This window comes from Akebia trifoliata, chromosome 3 (assembly GCF_017979445.1).
Source record: "Akebia trifoliata isolate Shusen 1 chromosome 3, ASM1797944v1, whole genome shotgun sequence".
NCBI lineage: Eukaryota > Viridiplantae > Streptophyta > Magnoliopsida > Ranunculales > Lardizabalaceae > Akebia > Akebia trifoliata.
Genome location: NC_141377.1, coordinates 46,944,784 through 46,961,552, shown reverse-complemented (window position 1 = coordinate 46,961,552; position 16,769 = coordinate 46,944,784). Strand labels below are relative to the sequence as shown.

Sequence of the window (16,769 nt, the reverse complement as noted above, 5' to 3'; positions counted from 1 at the left end):
AGAGAAGGAGGTTTGGGCATTGCAGTCATTAAAGCTATGAATAAGGGTAGAGTTGAATAAAGTTGTAAAGAGCGAAAAAGAAGGGTCGAGTTGAAGAAAATTGTAGAGAAACAGACATGACAAGAGAGAGGGTGAGTTGGAAATTTTGAATTAACATGTGAGTTATTGGGGTGCGATTTGAGCTGTTGGATCTCTTGAGATTTAACGACTGTGGTTGTTAGGGCAAAGTGTAGGGCATTTGATAGGATGCCAAACGGCTCCCATATATATTTGGTCAAGATCAAGAGCCAACGCTTTTTGGATGGACGGATCATCCTCACAAAAAATCTGTTCATTTCTAACTTTTAACCCCAACAAAAATGATATACAAAAAAAGGGACTGCCCATAATTTTTCAACTAGTAAACTAGGATTGAAAGTTTGAGAATAAGTTGATTCTTAATGAGTACATAGAGTTCATCCTCATAAAAAATCAACTCATTCGGAAGCTTCTAACTCATATAGGAAAAAATATGTTGGCCAAATAGTTGATTATTGATCTTGACCCATATATATCCACATACTAGAGTTTGCCTGATCTATGGCTCAATCATCTTATTTAGGGTTAAGGGGGTAAAAGAGGAAAAATAATAAATTTATCGAGTATTATTGAAAAAAGGGTGGGAGAGGAAATCTAATTAAGTTGGGGGATACAAAAAAATGTATTATTAAAAATGGCTAGAAAAAGAAAGATAATAAAGTAGAAGGGTATCTTTGAAAAGGGAAGAGAGAAAATACAAAAGTAATCCTCGAAATTTATTGAAAGATTAAATCTCAACCCTTCCTTACGTGAGGTATATATATATATATATATACCCCAACAAAAAAATAGTTTATTCCGAAACTTCTAACCCCAATTTATAAGTTGAAGAATCATGGACCATCCATTTTTTGTAAACTACTTTTGATGGGGTTAGAAGTTTCAGAATAGGCTGATTTTTTTAAGCTGGTCACTTCATCATAGAGATCATTCTCACGAAAAATCAATTCATTCTGAAATTACTAACCTATATAGAAAAAAAATGTATTTGCCAAATAGTTGACTGCTAAAATGACTCATATATATACACACACATTTTTCTTGTATTTGGACTGATTTTTTGTGAGGATGATCTCTAGTTGTACACACATTATTCTACATGTATTACATTTAGAAATGCCAATACTTGTCCATTTTGAAACATTGTATAAGACTTGTTTTACATGGCTTGGGTATAGAGTTAATTGCTCATTATGACATGTGCTTATTAGAGGGTGCTTCATTTTGCGTTATGGATACTGAGTTACAAATTATAGCTTTTTTCCACTCAATTTCGATTGATCAAACTTGTTCAATATCAAAGTAGAGAGTTTATTTTCGACTCTCCCAGGGATGTTTAAAAAAATCCCTACAAAAAAATTAATCTCTAGAAATTAGAGCTAGTATTGAGCCTTAGGAAATCTGCCTTTTTCCCCTTATCTGAGCCATCTGTTTGATGGAGAGCTAGAAAAATCCATTTTTATTACCCTCTCTCCCCCCACACACAAAAAAAAAGGTATTACATTAACGTGGGATAGAGAAAAAAAAATGAGACCAGGAAATTCAAAAATTCACTGACGTGGTATGGGCAAAGAATCATAGATTATGTCCCTCGGGATATACAACCGACCTGCCATCTGCAATTGTGTATCCCGAGTAAAAGAATCTACGATTCTTTACGCATGACACATTAGTGAGTTTTGAGTCGGGGTGTCAGGTTGAGTTCAAAAATCATTAGTTATAAAAAATAAATCTGAAATCATGAATAGGGAATAAAAATAAAGATATAATATAACACTTCTTTTACAATGCTCATTGAAATCGACTCTCCAAAAGCCAATTTTACAATTTATCCCAATCCGAATAGTAGTTTCTTAGATAAGGGTTTTAGTGCACTTTGGACTCTTATTTGAGAAGATCAATCCTCTCAAAATTAGCTGGACACTCTAGTATGGTCAAGGTAGCAGCATAAAAAATTGGCCCACTTCTGAGATAATGTAAGACATCTTGCAAAGAGTCTGGATCGCATGCACTCACGGTGGAGAAATCAATCCCTCATCCCACTACTCGATACATGACACGTTAGTCACATTTCAAGGGAATTTTAAAAATGAGATATTTTAGACTTTAATTCCTTGAAATATGGCTAATGTGGCATGTATTGAAATGTGGGAGGAGAGTTTTATGCCTCCACCCTAGGTGCAGACGATCGGGATTCTCTTGAAAAATCTACATAAAATAAAATTACCTTTTAAGAATTGTTTGGGTGAATATGCAGGTAGGGTTTTCCATAAATGTACACAAAAGAAAAAAATAATAATAGGGTGAGGTAGATTCAACACCCCCATCTAAATTGAGAAGAGAATTTATTCAGAGATTGAAGAGGAATATAATAAATGAGGGATTTAGAGAAAGAAAAATGGAGAGAATGAGGGTGTGAAAGAAAACACTCTCATGTGAGGGAAAAATGAGCTCTCTTTATTTGATAATCTAAAATTATCTTTTATAGACAAGTAGCTTGTAAATTATTAGATGTCCCTGCCACATTATAATCCATTTTGATATCATAATTGTTAGATAAAAACACAAAATTAGGCAACATATGGGTAATGAGATTTTGATCTCCAACTATGTTTTCTTATTGTCTTCTATGTTGACTATACCTTTTACCATCTCACACATGATCACTTTATAGAGCAATTCAATATCATCTACAAGACTACAAGAAAATTAGAATATGTTTGATTGCGTCTTGAAAAAAATAAAAATAAAAAGAGGAAGAAAAAGAAAAATAGAGAAAGAGATAAGATAAACCATGTGCAAAGGAGCGAGAAAAAGAAAAAGAAGAGAGAGAGAGAAGAAATTGGGATTTTGTGATTTTGGGTTGGATTTCATTTTCCCATCGATATATGTGAGAATGCGAATTCAATCTTTGTTGGTTTAAATTTAGATAACTTTTATTCAAGTTTATAATACAAGACAAATTAAAAAGATAATAATAATAATAATACGGAGGGTGTACTTGTCCCCCCTCAATTTTGTATGTGAGGTAGGAACCCCCTATTATTTATTGATTACTTGAGATACCCCTATATTTAACGTACATCCTTAGGCTGTGTTGCCCCCCTTCCCATCTCTCCTTCAATTTTTTGCCCCCCTACTTTTTTTATAAACATTTGAAATACCTCCTATGTTCTTAACCTGATACCCCCCTTTCATTTTTTATTTTTTTTATTTTTGATTTAGATACCCCTCTATCAAACTGATTAATATTTGAGGCATCCCCTTGTTTTAAAGCTAATGACACATGCCTCCTTTGACCTTTATCTTATTTTCTATACTAACAAAAAGAAAATAAATAAATACATGCATTTAGCCTTATTTGGGTGTCTCCCAATAGCAGTCGGTATGAGTACGACACGCTGCAAAGCTACTCCGAAATCGTGTGTTCAAGTCCAGCTTACACGTTAAAATTTAAAAAACAATTTCCTAATTTTTCTTTCTAAAATCAATTATCTTCAAGTTCATATCGCAAATTAATTTTAAAATATAAGTAAATGCCATTTTACTCGTTCTCTAATAAAAAATCCCTAGGAATTTCTCTTCAAAATCAATCATATTCAAGTTTTTCAATTTTAGTAGTCAACTATAATTTGTCTCCAAACACCAAAAAATCTTGACTATTAATATAAGATTAATGTTGGAGTGACCTCAGTAAGGACACACGGGGACATCTTGATGTGGTGTTGCACGTATACCAATAGATGCATTTCTTCGAGATACGAGTAAAATATATTTATGGACATGCACATGCCACCACATCAAGTGTCTCCTGCTGAGATCACTCCAACACGACTCTTAATACAATTAGCAAATCTTATAAAAAGAGAGTTGATATTGCTACACCAACTTTTACTAATGTCACATCAATTCTTATATAAATCATTAAAGAATTGCAATTCGCTAGTGTGGCGTTAAAGTTGGTGCGGCAATAGTAACTCTCTGTAAAGAATACACATTAATGATTGTGGTGCCTTTCATTATTATATTAATGTTACATTCACATGTTATTTTACCCGACAAACTTTTGGCTCACGTTATATTAGCATTATGTTAAAGTGGCCATCCATCCATACAATGTTTGCTTTAATCTGCCCATCGCTGATTTGGACTTTCAACTTTCAAGTAAAAGGTAGTGGTAGTTGCAAGTTGCACCAACCAGACAATCTTAGCCGTCAGATTCATATTTCCCTTGGGATACTAACGCATTGGATAGTGGGCCATTCAAGAAATTGTGATACTTCGATCGATCACAACCTCAAGCCAGAAGCGGTGAGCAGACAAGCCATGTGGTCCAACAATGAAGATAAAAAAATAAAAAAATAAAAATTTAAGATTGGGTTGGGTTGGGTGAACACTCCAAGGATCAGAAATGACTTCTATATTTAATTATTTTTTTAAATATCACCCATTAAATTCTAGGAAAATTTTCTCCCTGTTTTTTTATTTTTTTTATTTTTTTTATAAAAAAAAGTACCAAACCTAACCTATTAAATTCTATGAAAATTTTCTTCTTTCTTTATTATTTTATTTTTAAACGAAGCTATCTCATAGCATATATTAGAGAATTAGTTATGTAATAATTTATATACATCAGATCATTTAGAGTGCTTATGTAACTACTTGTAATCAATTATCTATTTAATAAGAGTTATCCGGGAGTTTAATAAGCTTGGATCGATCATAAAGGTTGATTTGAATTCAAGCTTCCCCACCTTGTAGTGGATCTTTACACAATATTTTGGCTGATTGTTGAATTGTGGGATATTGAATTTGAGTATTTCTTCATTTTGGACTTTAATAACAAGCCGTTCATCTACCATAAAAAAAAATACTTAAATCCAACGGCTAGAAATGGACAACGGAAATTTGATTGATTTCATGGGACCGTCAAGAGTTGGGGGACTATGTTCTTCAACATTATCATTTTATTATTAGTCTATTACAAGCTTGCACCATTTTATAAAATGTGAAGAGAAATTAATGGAGGAATAATTCAACACCAGACATAGAATAATTCCCTAGAGATTCGTAATAGAGGCTGTGATCATGCAAGATAATAGCCACAATTGTCTGATGTCAAGGGAAGTATTATGGAGGGGATTATATCAGAAAGGAGGGAGAAAGCTTAACCTACAAAAAGGGGTAAAAAACTATACTTGTTGAGGTAAGTGAAACCAACTTGTCTGGATTGAAATTACAAGCTTGTGACTGTAGATTTGTATTTTTTACCACATTTTCTTCTTAAGAAAATGAAAATCATGTAAAGTGAACTAAAAAGTATTAGATACTAATTTCCATATAAGTTGAAACATATCATCTCAAAAATAAAGTTCAGTTATTCCTCATAAATACTTGGTTCTTAAAATTCGTAGATGATAATTGAGAACTCCCTTCGGGCCATGAAAGAGATGAAGTTTCAGCCGACTACATGGTTGGCCCAAACCATGGACCATGTTCATGAAAATATCTCAAATCAAATCATAAACAGTGTAAAATGTTCATTGAATAGTGGGCCCATAAGTATGCCACCTGGAATTATTAGAATATGGGCCCAGGAGCCAATTATGAAATTATTTTTGTATTGGTGTTGGGTGGGCCTGGTTTGGTGGAAAGTAGGTTTGAAATGAAATGGGAAGCACGTGGATGGAACCTACAGGCTGCAGGCCCAGCACTCAAGCACGTCACATGATAATAAGATAGGATACAAAATACAATAAAGAAACCCAATCTCTCTCCTCTCTCTCTCTCTCTCTCTCTCTCTCTAATAATTCTTCGTCCCTGCAATTGTAACGGCCTTCAAAGTAAAAGAGGCGAAAATTTTCGAAACTGCAAAGCAGAAAGCAAAAGCTGTTTTTCTTCTATTTCATAGAAACAAATAGTTGAGAAATCTAAATCTGTCGCTAAGACACTCTCTCTCTCTCCTTTAACACTGAAAATAAATGGATTTAAAGACACTAAAAAGTAAAAAACCTAACTAACAAGACTCCATTTTAAAAATAAAAATAAAAATAAAGATAAAACGCTAAAATCTGTTATAATCCTACGAACCAACTACGCTGCTAATTTAACTCACGTTAAAAATGTACAGTCGAACCGGGTGGTCCAAACCGGGTTTGACTTTTCCGATTCTCAACTATTTTTATCCAAATTTCAAAAGCTTTGAACAGCCGGAGCCGACCCATATTCAGGCTGAGCCGTATCTTTCCTTCTACGCATTTCCAGCACTTTGCGGTGATTATTGGAATGAACATCGCTTGAGAAAGTGGGACTACAAGCCGGTCGATATTCGGGCAAGAGCCGACCTGATTTATAGCGAACCCCACAAGCGTTACAAAGGGTTTTGGCTCCTAAAGGACCAGTTCTCCACTGTGGGGTCTTCTGAACACCGCAATGGCTGCACCTTCGTTGCAGTTGGATTTCCTCCATCGGTTTCGTCTTAGTCTTCTTCGCTGGTGGAGGGTTTACCAAGTATTGGAAGGATTCAAGGTTCGCTCCGTTGTTGGGGAAGATAAGACTAGAGGAAGATGAGGAAGAAGAAGAAGAGGAGGATTCAGTCAACGAAAGGGACCCAAGTGACCAAACTCGTCCTCCGGTTCGAGAACGTTTGCTTCTTCTAGCCTTTGATGGAACTAAGTATGGAAAACCGGCGGTTCTGGTGTCCGGTTCAGATGGGTTCTGGTTTGGGGTTTGGATTTTCTGCTGTGGGTTTCCAGCTTGTAGAGAGAATTCTGAGAAGGAATCCTCGACGAAATGAGATAACCATTCAAGGTTCGCTAAATCATCCAGCTGAAAAAAAAAATTATTGATGAAAAACCCCAAATAAATTTAAAGAAAAAAAAAACGTTTTTTTTTTTTTTCCTTTTCTTTTTGAGAAAGAAATCGCTTACAGGAAGGCAGAGCTCGCTCAAAGGAACAGACCCAAAATCATCCTTAACAGAGAAACCGCTGGAAGAGTTAGAGCTCTGTTCTTGAGAAGAAACAGAGAAACAATCCTTCTCTTCCTCTTCTTCTTCTTCTTCTTCGTCAACACCTTCGTTGGAGAAGTCAAGAAGGTTATCCACAAAAAAATCATCCCCAGAGACACCATTTGCTCCATTTCCAGTTCCCAAATCTTCAGTAATCACTAGTGGGGTCGATTTCACAACCATCTCTGAAAAGAAATCAGTTTTCAACGCTTTTGTTTCGACAAACTCCATTTGTTCTTTATGTGTTAATGGAGATGGAAGAGAAAGAAAGGGAAGCAAATGAGGAGAGGTTGAAGAAGAAGAAGAAGAAGGGTTTAATTGGAAGAAAAGGAGGAGAGTTTGGTAGGGCATTGAATAAGGGCTGCAAGTGTGCGTGGGCGCAACAAGTGCCCCCGTTTCTCTCACTCTTACGTGGACTTTTCTAATCTCACAAACAACGACGCTTGATGATCGTACGGCTGAGATGGGAAGAAGAGCAATTGTACCATAGGGAATAGTTATTATAAAAAGTCCTCCCATCCCACGATGAGATTTGAATTTTCCTTCAAAGACATTTTGGTGGGTGGGTGGGTCCTTTTCCTTTACCTCCTCGATCCTGATCCTTGATGTTCATCCCCAATTTTATTGTTTTAACTTTTGATCATGTGAAAGCATAATCATAAATTTGTTAAATTTTTTTTTTATATTTAAGTTTGATGATGTAAATTGCATATATTTACTTTCTATAATTATTTATTTAATCTTACTTAGGATCTTTAATTACAGAGCAATGCATGAGAATTTCTTTTTCTTAAGAAGTGTTCGTGAAATATCAAATTCATGTGCATTTGACGAGTATTCGTACAACACTTCTAGATAGAAATGTTAGATTATATAAGCTCAACAATCATGATGCATACAAGGATTTGATTTTAGGAGAAATATGTCTGCAAACTGTGTTGTACTCGAGAATCCATGTGCTTTATTCATTACTAAGATATCATCGTTTGATTTTTATCTGTCTACTTAGACTTGTATATCTCAAAAGTGCACTTTATATTGTGATTTAATAAATAATTGAAATGAGCACTTATAGCCTATAGATTAGAGAAAAATGTAGATTTTGTTCATGGTGATCGTGTTAATTTTCCAATCTCATTTGATATTGAATTTTCTTTAAATATTATGGCGGCCAAACAAATTTTGAAGATTGGGTACAACAACCTTGGACATAAACCAAAAAACAAACCGTTTAATTTATGGAGATTCATACGATTCGGAACAAATATACAGGTTTTCCTATCGTCAATTCCCTCAAATAATCTTAGGGAGTGTCTCTCTACTAATCTTCACTGATGATGGACACTATAATTTTTTTAATTTTTAACTTGTATTTTTATTTATAATAGAATAAGTGGAAAAAAAATTAGGGAATTTTAGTAATACCTCCAGAAAAATTGGTGTTATTAGCTCTACTCTCCTATAAAATAAAAGATTAGGTTTACCCCCTTATCAAATGCCAGCGTCCTTTTTATTCATTGATGAATTAACACTGAAATTTTGATTAGTAATTTAAGTTCTTGAAGGATATTTTAAATAGAATTAAATTTCATTCTTAATTTATCAATAAAAAAGAATGTTTACTTTGGTGAGAGGAGGAAGGGTAAATCTAATATTACATTTTACGGGGTAATGTCGCTAATTTCATAGGTATATTGCTAAAACTTCCAAAAGTTTATACACGATTGAATTTGGAGGAAAAAAATCAAGTGTTGAGTCCAAATTATACCTTAATCGAATTTATAATTGACACCCTCATTTTTTCTCGTTGTTCAAAAAAAAAATCCCTCAACCCTCTAGAAATCCATTTCTCTTTGCATCAAATTTAAGGAGTAAAACTTGGAGACATTTTGGGTAGTTTTTGTAGGTTTATTTGGGTGGACATGAAAGATGTGATGCCCCTTCAAGCCAAAGATTTATAGGGTTCAAGAAAAGGTAGAATGTGGAAAACGAGCCATGGAATTGGATATTGTCATTTTTTCATTTTTATTTTTATTTTTATTTTTTGTAATAAGGGAGTGTCCCCACATTGGTTAGACTAGGGCTATATTTGAATTGAGAGAAGTGGAGAGAAGAGAAGAGAAGAGGAACTCAATTTCTCTCCACTATGTCTAGATTGATAGGAGAGAATTTGGGACAATTTTAAAATTTTAAAATATCTTAAAAAAGATTTAGGGGCAAATTTGAAATTATAAAAATTTTAAAAGGAGTTCTCTCCACTTTTGGGGAGAAAAAAAAGTTACATATTTTTCTCTCATCTTCTCTCCAATTCTTTTCTTTTCTCTTCTCTTCCCACTGAATAATCCAAACAATAGAAATGGAGAGAAACTCATTTACTTTTTCTTCTCTTCTCTCCATCCAAACACAACACAAGTCTCCCTAGGGTCGTTAGTGAGCCCACAACTCCAGCTAAGCAGGTTATTTAGAGTCCACACTTGGTTTCAAACTCATTCCCAAGAGGAACATACTCTTGTCACTACACCTTACCACCGAGCTACACCCCTTATGGGAAACATTGTTATTTATGTGTGTGAGTTTTTTTTTTTTTTTATATTATATAATCCTAAAGATAATATTTGGGATGATTTTACAGAATTAGAATGTTTTCTTCTAAATTTTTAGAGAAATTGAGAGAAAGGTGTACAAGCAATTCTGGACTCGGATTTGCGATTGAAAAAATCGAGTGATTTTTCTTGTATTGCTCTTTGATCTCACATGTTAAAGAAGGTTTGATCCACCCCAAAATTGTAATAGATACATCCTTGTATGAAGATTTTTTTTTTTTTTTTTTTGTCTCTCTCTTCTTTTTATGCATGGCTCCTCTCCTTTCTCCCAAATTGAAATGATATTTAACATATCAACAGTAAATAAAGAGAAATTATATTAACTCACCATCTTTCATGTATTATATATTATCTACATATTATCCTTGATAGGGATATTATCGGATCGAGACATGATTGATCTAGATCTGATCCAATAAGATATCCGATTGGATCCTTGTCGGAATAAAAAATAATATAATGATTTTTTGAAAATAGGGGTTAGAAGTTTCAGAATAGGCTGATTTTTTGTTACAATGATTTCTATGATGAAGAAATCATCCTTACAAAAAAATCAGCTCATTTTGAAATTTCTAACTCTAAACACAAGTTGCAGAATCATGGATTGTCTAATTTTTACAAATCACTTTTGATGGGGTTAGAAGTTTCGGAATGAGCTGATTTTTTATGAGGTTGATCTTCTCATAATAGAGATCCTCACCAAAAAAAAAAAAACAGTTCATTCTGAAACCTCTAACTCATACATTGAAAAAATGTTTGACTCTCTTTAGGGCCTTCGAACGTCACTCTATATATAAGGTTTACTTAGATTATATATATAAATATTAATATTCAGATCCAATTACAAATTCGATCTAATAAGGGTCTGATCTGATTCTTATTTGGACCAGTATCAAATTGATCTCGATCCAATCCGGACCCGATCCATAAACAGCCCTAGAGAGATGGAAAGAAAGTGTAAATTAAATTTAAATTTACGCAATGTAAAAGTCAAATAAATCTATTAAAACACGACTGCCAGCCCAAGTCCACTAAGGCCACATTCATGCTTTTCTTTTTTTTCAAACACGTGTTGTGATTTTACTGGCTACTAAGCAATCCTAAGCTTTGACTAAGAGTAACAATGGGCCGACCTATTTTTTTAAAATATTTTTTAAATAAGCTTCAACCGGCATGTTGCAGTCATACAATTCAAATACAATCGTGACAATCTGACTATCCCACGTGGCAAATTCAATCTACTATCCTGACGTAATAAATTTGGAACCGTAGATCTTGCTCTTTGCGATACACAGCTTCACTTTTTCATTAAAAAAAGTGAATCTCAATAAAATTGTAAGTTTCGAGGAGGACAGATCTACGATTCCCAAACTTGTCATGTCAGGTAATCAATTGAATTTGTCAAGTGGGTAGTCAGATTATCACGACTCATTCAAATATTGGCCTTTAAAAAAAAAAAAAAAAAAATGACCTTTAGTCTTATCCAACGAGAGTCCACTGTTATTTTAAATGCACCAGTGGCCATAGATAATGAGATTCTTTCTCACCAACATTATTTATGGTTGTTAAGTTAGTGTTAAACAAATCTATAACATATTTAACTGATAAGAAATATGATTTTAAACCTCGTCCAAGTTGTCACGTTATCGTCCACTAACAAAACGAATTGACCAATCATCTCAAAGACACGATTTGTTCTAATTTTAAGATTTATTTTTATTATTATTTTGTAATCTCATCCAAGACAATTCAAATAAATCGAATATCTTATCCGAGACAACTCGATCTCGCTCATGATCAAGACATAAAAATGAGTTTTAATATCATGATAAGAAGAGAGTTTAGAGATTCGTGAGTCCAAGAAGGCAACTAAGGGAGCGTTGAATGGTCTTACTAAATTCCACGATGGCAATGAAAGGATTTCAAGGTAAACTAAAGAGTCAATATTCAAAAAGAGGAAAGAAAAGAAAAAGAATGGACAAGAGTGCTATCATGAATCAGATCCAAGTAGTTGGGGGTGTGTTGAGAGTTAAAGAAACCAAGCTCCCATCAAATTATTATCATAAGGTCTCATCAAATTTATGTCATGTGTGTTATAATAAGAGAATGTTGTTGGCCACTTGTGAAAAAATTAAAAGAAGGTTCAAAGAATTAAAATTCAGACTTCTATTGGTGGGTGTACAAAACGAGTCAAATCCCTCTGACCCAAAAGTGAAATACAATATTATTAAATATATAAAATCCAAAAAAATTAAAAATTTAAAAATTAAAAAAAAAAGTCTTGTTTAAACGAATCGGATCTATTTGGGACAAGTTCGATAAGAAGCAGAATAGACCTGAAACCAATATGATAAGCATTGAATCAAACCCTTGTTTGGATCGACTTTTATCGAATCTTTATAGTATGATCCAATAACAATCAAATTGGGTCTGAATGAAGTCAAATCCGATTTGAAATACAATAGCTACAACATTAAAATGATTTGATGTGTCTCGACACACTTTAATAAATTATTACATAACTAATCCTTCAATATGACTTAATTCAAATCGGATTTGAATCAAGTCAAACCCGGTTTGAAATACACTATCAAAATAAAGTTTATGTATGAAACCACATATATTATAATTTATATATTTTTCACATTTTATCATGAAAGATCTCTATAAAATCATGGTTGATACAAAATCAATCTGATAACCTATTGGATTGGAATCTTATCAGATTGAATTCTAATAGAAATCCAAATTTGAAGCTATCGGATCATGATAGATTGAATTTCAGGTTTTATCTGATTGATTAATAAGTCAAACTCTTTACTTGTAGGTCAAACTCTAAAGTCAAGAAAGGTAGTTATACTTTTTTACTTCATATTTTTTTGCTCAAAATGAATACGTAAGAAAAACATTTTTAATATTAGATATGAAATATTATAATAAGATGTACAATTTGAATGCGTTGTTATATATACACTTCGAATGAAGTTGAAGAGGAGACGAAGAGTTTTGTTTCTAGGTTAAATGTGAGAATTTGTTATTTTGTTGGATAATGTGGTAATGATAATTTGTTTGATGAGGTGGTTGTACAAAACTTATTAGGGTTGTTATAATAAATAATTAGGAGAATAAAATACAAGAGTCTTTGACGTGGCAAACCTCAAATCCAAATTCAATTTATAATTTGTGTTCTAAACTTGAGAAACTCTTTAGAAAACTTACTTTCAAACTTCATCACAAATTCTTCCTTTACAAATTAAACCACCTATTTTTTAAATGACAAAATTGCCCTCATTTGATCCAGTTGAATATAAATAACAAAAGGATAATATAATGTCTGATGACGTTGGACGCATAAAATTGTGTATTATAGAAATATTATTTACATTTAGAAAGACATAAATACCCCTCAATTGTAACAACTCCTGAGATTCATTTATTTCTAGATAAAATAAAAAGAATAATGATTTCTTGACTTCCCCCCCCCCCCCTACTCTTTTGTACTAGAATCATAATTTCCTTGAGATACACACCTACATATATTTATGGAGATATGAAATTGTATATCTCGAGAAAATCTATGATTCTAACACATGCCACGTTAGGAGAGTATTTTAGAGGGGGGAGTCAAGAAATCTTGAGTCAAATGAAAAAAAGATAAATATAATGCCTAGTGATTTTGAATATAAAAAATAATCAACAATATTAAATTGCTTGTCATTAATAATTTAACAAACATGTAGGCCCTTTTTGCCCTTTATCTTTATTTTTTCACAATTAAACTCTAAAATACCAAAGTAAATAAAAAATATTAATGTTTTTGAATAATATATTTTATATATCAAAAACATCTAATGAGTTTTGTCAAGCAAATTTGATCAGTCGTTATAGAACGTAAATAGAAAGTAAATCTCACATGATTGTAAATCAAGGACACTTTTATATTTTAAAAATAATTAATATTTAAATGATTTATATTTTTAATAATTTTAGTGTAAAATAATCTACAATTTCAATTATGATGGGTTCATGGCAGAGCCAAAATTTTGCCCATGTGGGGCTACCAAGAGTAGATTTTTTTTTTTTTTTGTGTGAGAACGACTAAGAATGAAAAAGAAAAAAAAAAAAGTTGTGAGGGCAACTAAGAGTGGAATTTTTTTTTTTTTTTTATTATTATTTGTTTGGGAGCAATAGTAATAGATTTTTTTATCCGCCATTAAAATTTGTCACAATAACTCACTTATTCATAGAATTTGAAAACTCTTGTGGGGGGCAAGTCCCCCAACAACCCCCACTATAAATCCTCTCCTTGGATTGTAGGTGTCTTAAATACCATCGGACAATATAATTATCTTTGGAATTTTGCTAATTTATCCTTAACTCATGATTCCTTTTCTTATGAAGAATGACTCAGGGACGAAACACAAGACCCAAACCGTTTAACTAAAAAATCCAATGGTTGAGATTTATTCTTGGGTCAAATATTTTTGAGATATGCATAAATCTTAACTATTTGATTTCATATTGAAATGGTAGGGATCATGTGTTTTCTCATGAGTCAAACGATCTCCACCATTTTATATTAAAATTGACATCGCTTCTCACATTGTTAATGTGGAAGTGCACACATAATCGTATATACTTTTCACTAATATCTCAATGAAAAATATTTATGATTTCGTAAATACATCCACATCAGTAATGTCAGAATCATGTCAATTTTATTGTTACTTCAACGTTTTCCTTAATACATACATGCTCATGTAATTTTCTTTTACAAATGTCTTTCAAAAACTTCCTTTCCATCGGAGTAGAACGTTTGACAAGATGCATGGGGCCACCTATCTAACTTGTCCACGTGGGCAGCTAGTTTGAAGAGCCTCACTCTGACTAGCGAACAGTTCACAAGTCAACACGTGGCATTGACACGTACGGTGATGTTCACACGATCATGTCACATGATTAACGGATAGATATCTGGTACACAGGACACCGCCCGTTTCGGTGCGATCACATGCAGATCATTTAATCACATACACATTAAACCGGATATGGATCGGGCGGAAAGCCGTGTGATTTGTTTTTGACTATTTTCACTCCGCCTTAACTATTAAATTACTAAAAATGCCCTTTTACAACAAATTTCTAGTGAGCGTTAAAATTGATCATGAGTAGGGCTGTAAATGGGTCGCCTAATTTTCACTTACGAGGATACAAGTTTTTATCCATTTAAGAATTCAGGTAAATTTATTTATAATTATTTTTATCCCAAAAATTTTAGAATCAGTTATGAATATGTGTCCTGTCTAACCTGAATATCTATTTATTTGAATTTAATATGATAAATTTATAATAAAATTTATCTATAATTCAAAATTAAGATTTTTCCATCATCTTCATATTAATTAGGATATCAGACTTGAATGTCCACTTGAAAATTGGGTATAAATTGGATACGGATATCCTTAAAAAAATATATATAAATAATTAGATATGAATATCCTTAACATAAGTAGGTAAAAAATCGAATATAAAATTGAATAAAGATGTGAAAATAACTTAATCCGATCCATTGGCAACCCTAATGATGAGTGTAACCATCATTCATGATTGGGGTTGGGGTCCCATAGAAGATATATGGTGCCTACAACAGGCATGTATGTGGACTAAGATGGAATTAATCAGGTGGTGAGTCTTCGTAGAGTCAAATTAATGCACTATTTTCTAAGGATCCTTATAGGATTCTCTTTGTATTGTGCGTGATTTTTAGGGATTTTTTTTCCTTTCTATTCTCTGGAGGAGACATTCTCTTAAATAAATAAATAACCTCGCTAGTCCTTAAAACGTGATAATTAATCTCATAAATAAAGAAATAATAAGAGTCACCTCAATAAAGAAGATTGGATGATATTCTGAGTTTTAAAATTTGGACTGGTCATTGACCCGTACAAGTAACCGGGTCAGTTCAAATTGGTTGGACCCAAAATGAGATATAAATTAAATTTTTGGGTTCCTTTCAAAAATCTAGTTACTCAACTTTAAAAACATGATCCAATGTCTTAGGGATAAATTATATATATAAAAGAATGTATTTATTTTAAGAATTTAAAAAAATTAAAAAGATAATTTTTTTTCATTGGAATTGAATTTGAAATTTAGGAGATACTTTTCACTTTTGATTTTGAATTGAAATTTAAGAGTTGCATGAATCAAGCAAAAAATAAATATATTTTTAAGTTTTATTTTGTATTTCGATTTGGTTTGAGTATGAATTTTAGATTGTTGTAGTGCTATTTCTTCAATGATCCAATAATTAAAATCTTACAAAATTAGATTATGTTCCATTATTTTACAAGAGTAGACCTTAAGTAAAGGGGCAAGTCATCATACATTTCAAAACACAAAGGGCAATTCAAATATTCATCAAATTATGGAAGGATATGTTAAAAATCACAAAAAAAAATTGAACTAAACCTTTCACAAACCCAGCTTGATCATTGGTCCAACCGGTTGAACCACTTGAGCCCGATGGGTCAATTGATTTTTGTAAAATTGGATTTTTTTTAATTGACTCGACCTGTAGAAGTTAGCGGGTCTGGTCCAACCTGGTCTGACTGTTCGATTCAGACTAGTTTTTAAAACACTATTATTCTCTTCTCTAGCTGGATAAACTTTATTTCAAATGTGACAGTTTGACGAAAGTATATTTCCTAGACGGAGTATAGTATTCTCATTTATTTAAATTCAAGAAATGTGAATATTGTGGATAGAAATACAGTATTCTGCAATAAGCACACCCACACACAACAACAAAAAACATTCCATTCTAGTCTCATCAAAATGTGATTTACAAATTAACGATAAAAGTTAAATAGTCTTTGATTCTTCGACTTATATACCACTTTCCTTATTTAAATGGAAAAAAAATTGATTTTTAAACTAATTTAAAAAGCCGATGTAGGGGAAAAAATAAGGACTGCCAAAGAGGCATGTTATAGTCTGACCCATCCGTCATGAACTGGGTTTAGGTAGTATTAGGGTCATGTTTAATTATCAAACTAAACTCTATTTATTATATACGATA

The 16,769-nt window shown here is 32.6% G+C and overlaps 1 protein-coding gene across 1 annotated transcript; it reads right to left on the bottom strand.

The window, feature by feature from the left end:
- Positions 1-5,956: 5,956 nt before the first annotated feature.
- Positions 5,957-7,460, bottom strand: LOC147407436 (GATA transcription factor 5-like). The gene is made up of 2 exons (XM_086436009.1): positions 7,008-7,460; positions 5,957-6,906 (listed from the first exon to the last, which is right to left on the bottom strand). The coding sequence occupies exons 1-2, from the start codon at positions 7,434-7,436 to the stop codon at positions 6,271-6,273; spliced, it is 1,065 nt and encodes a 354-aa protein (XP_086292135.1). The 5' UTR covers positions 7,437-7,460; the 3' UTR covers positions 5,957-6,270.
- Between the last annotated feature and the right edge of the window lie 9,309 nt (positions 7,461-16,769).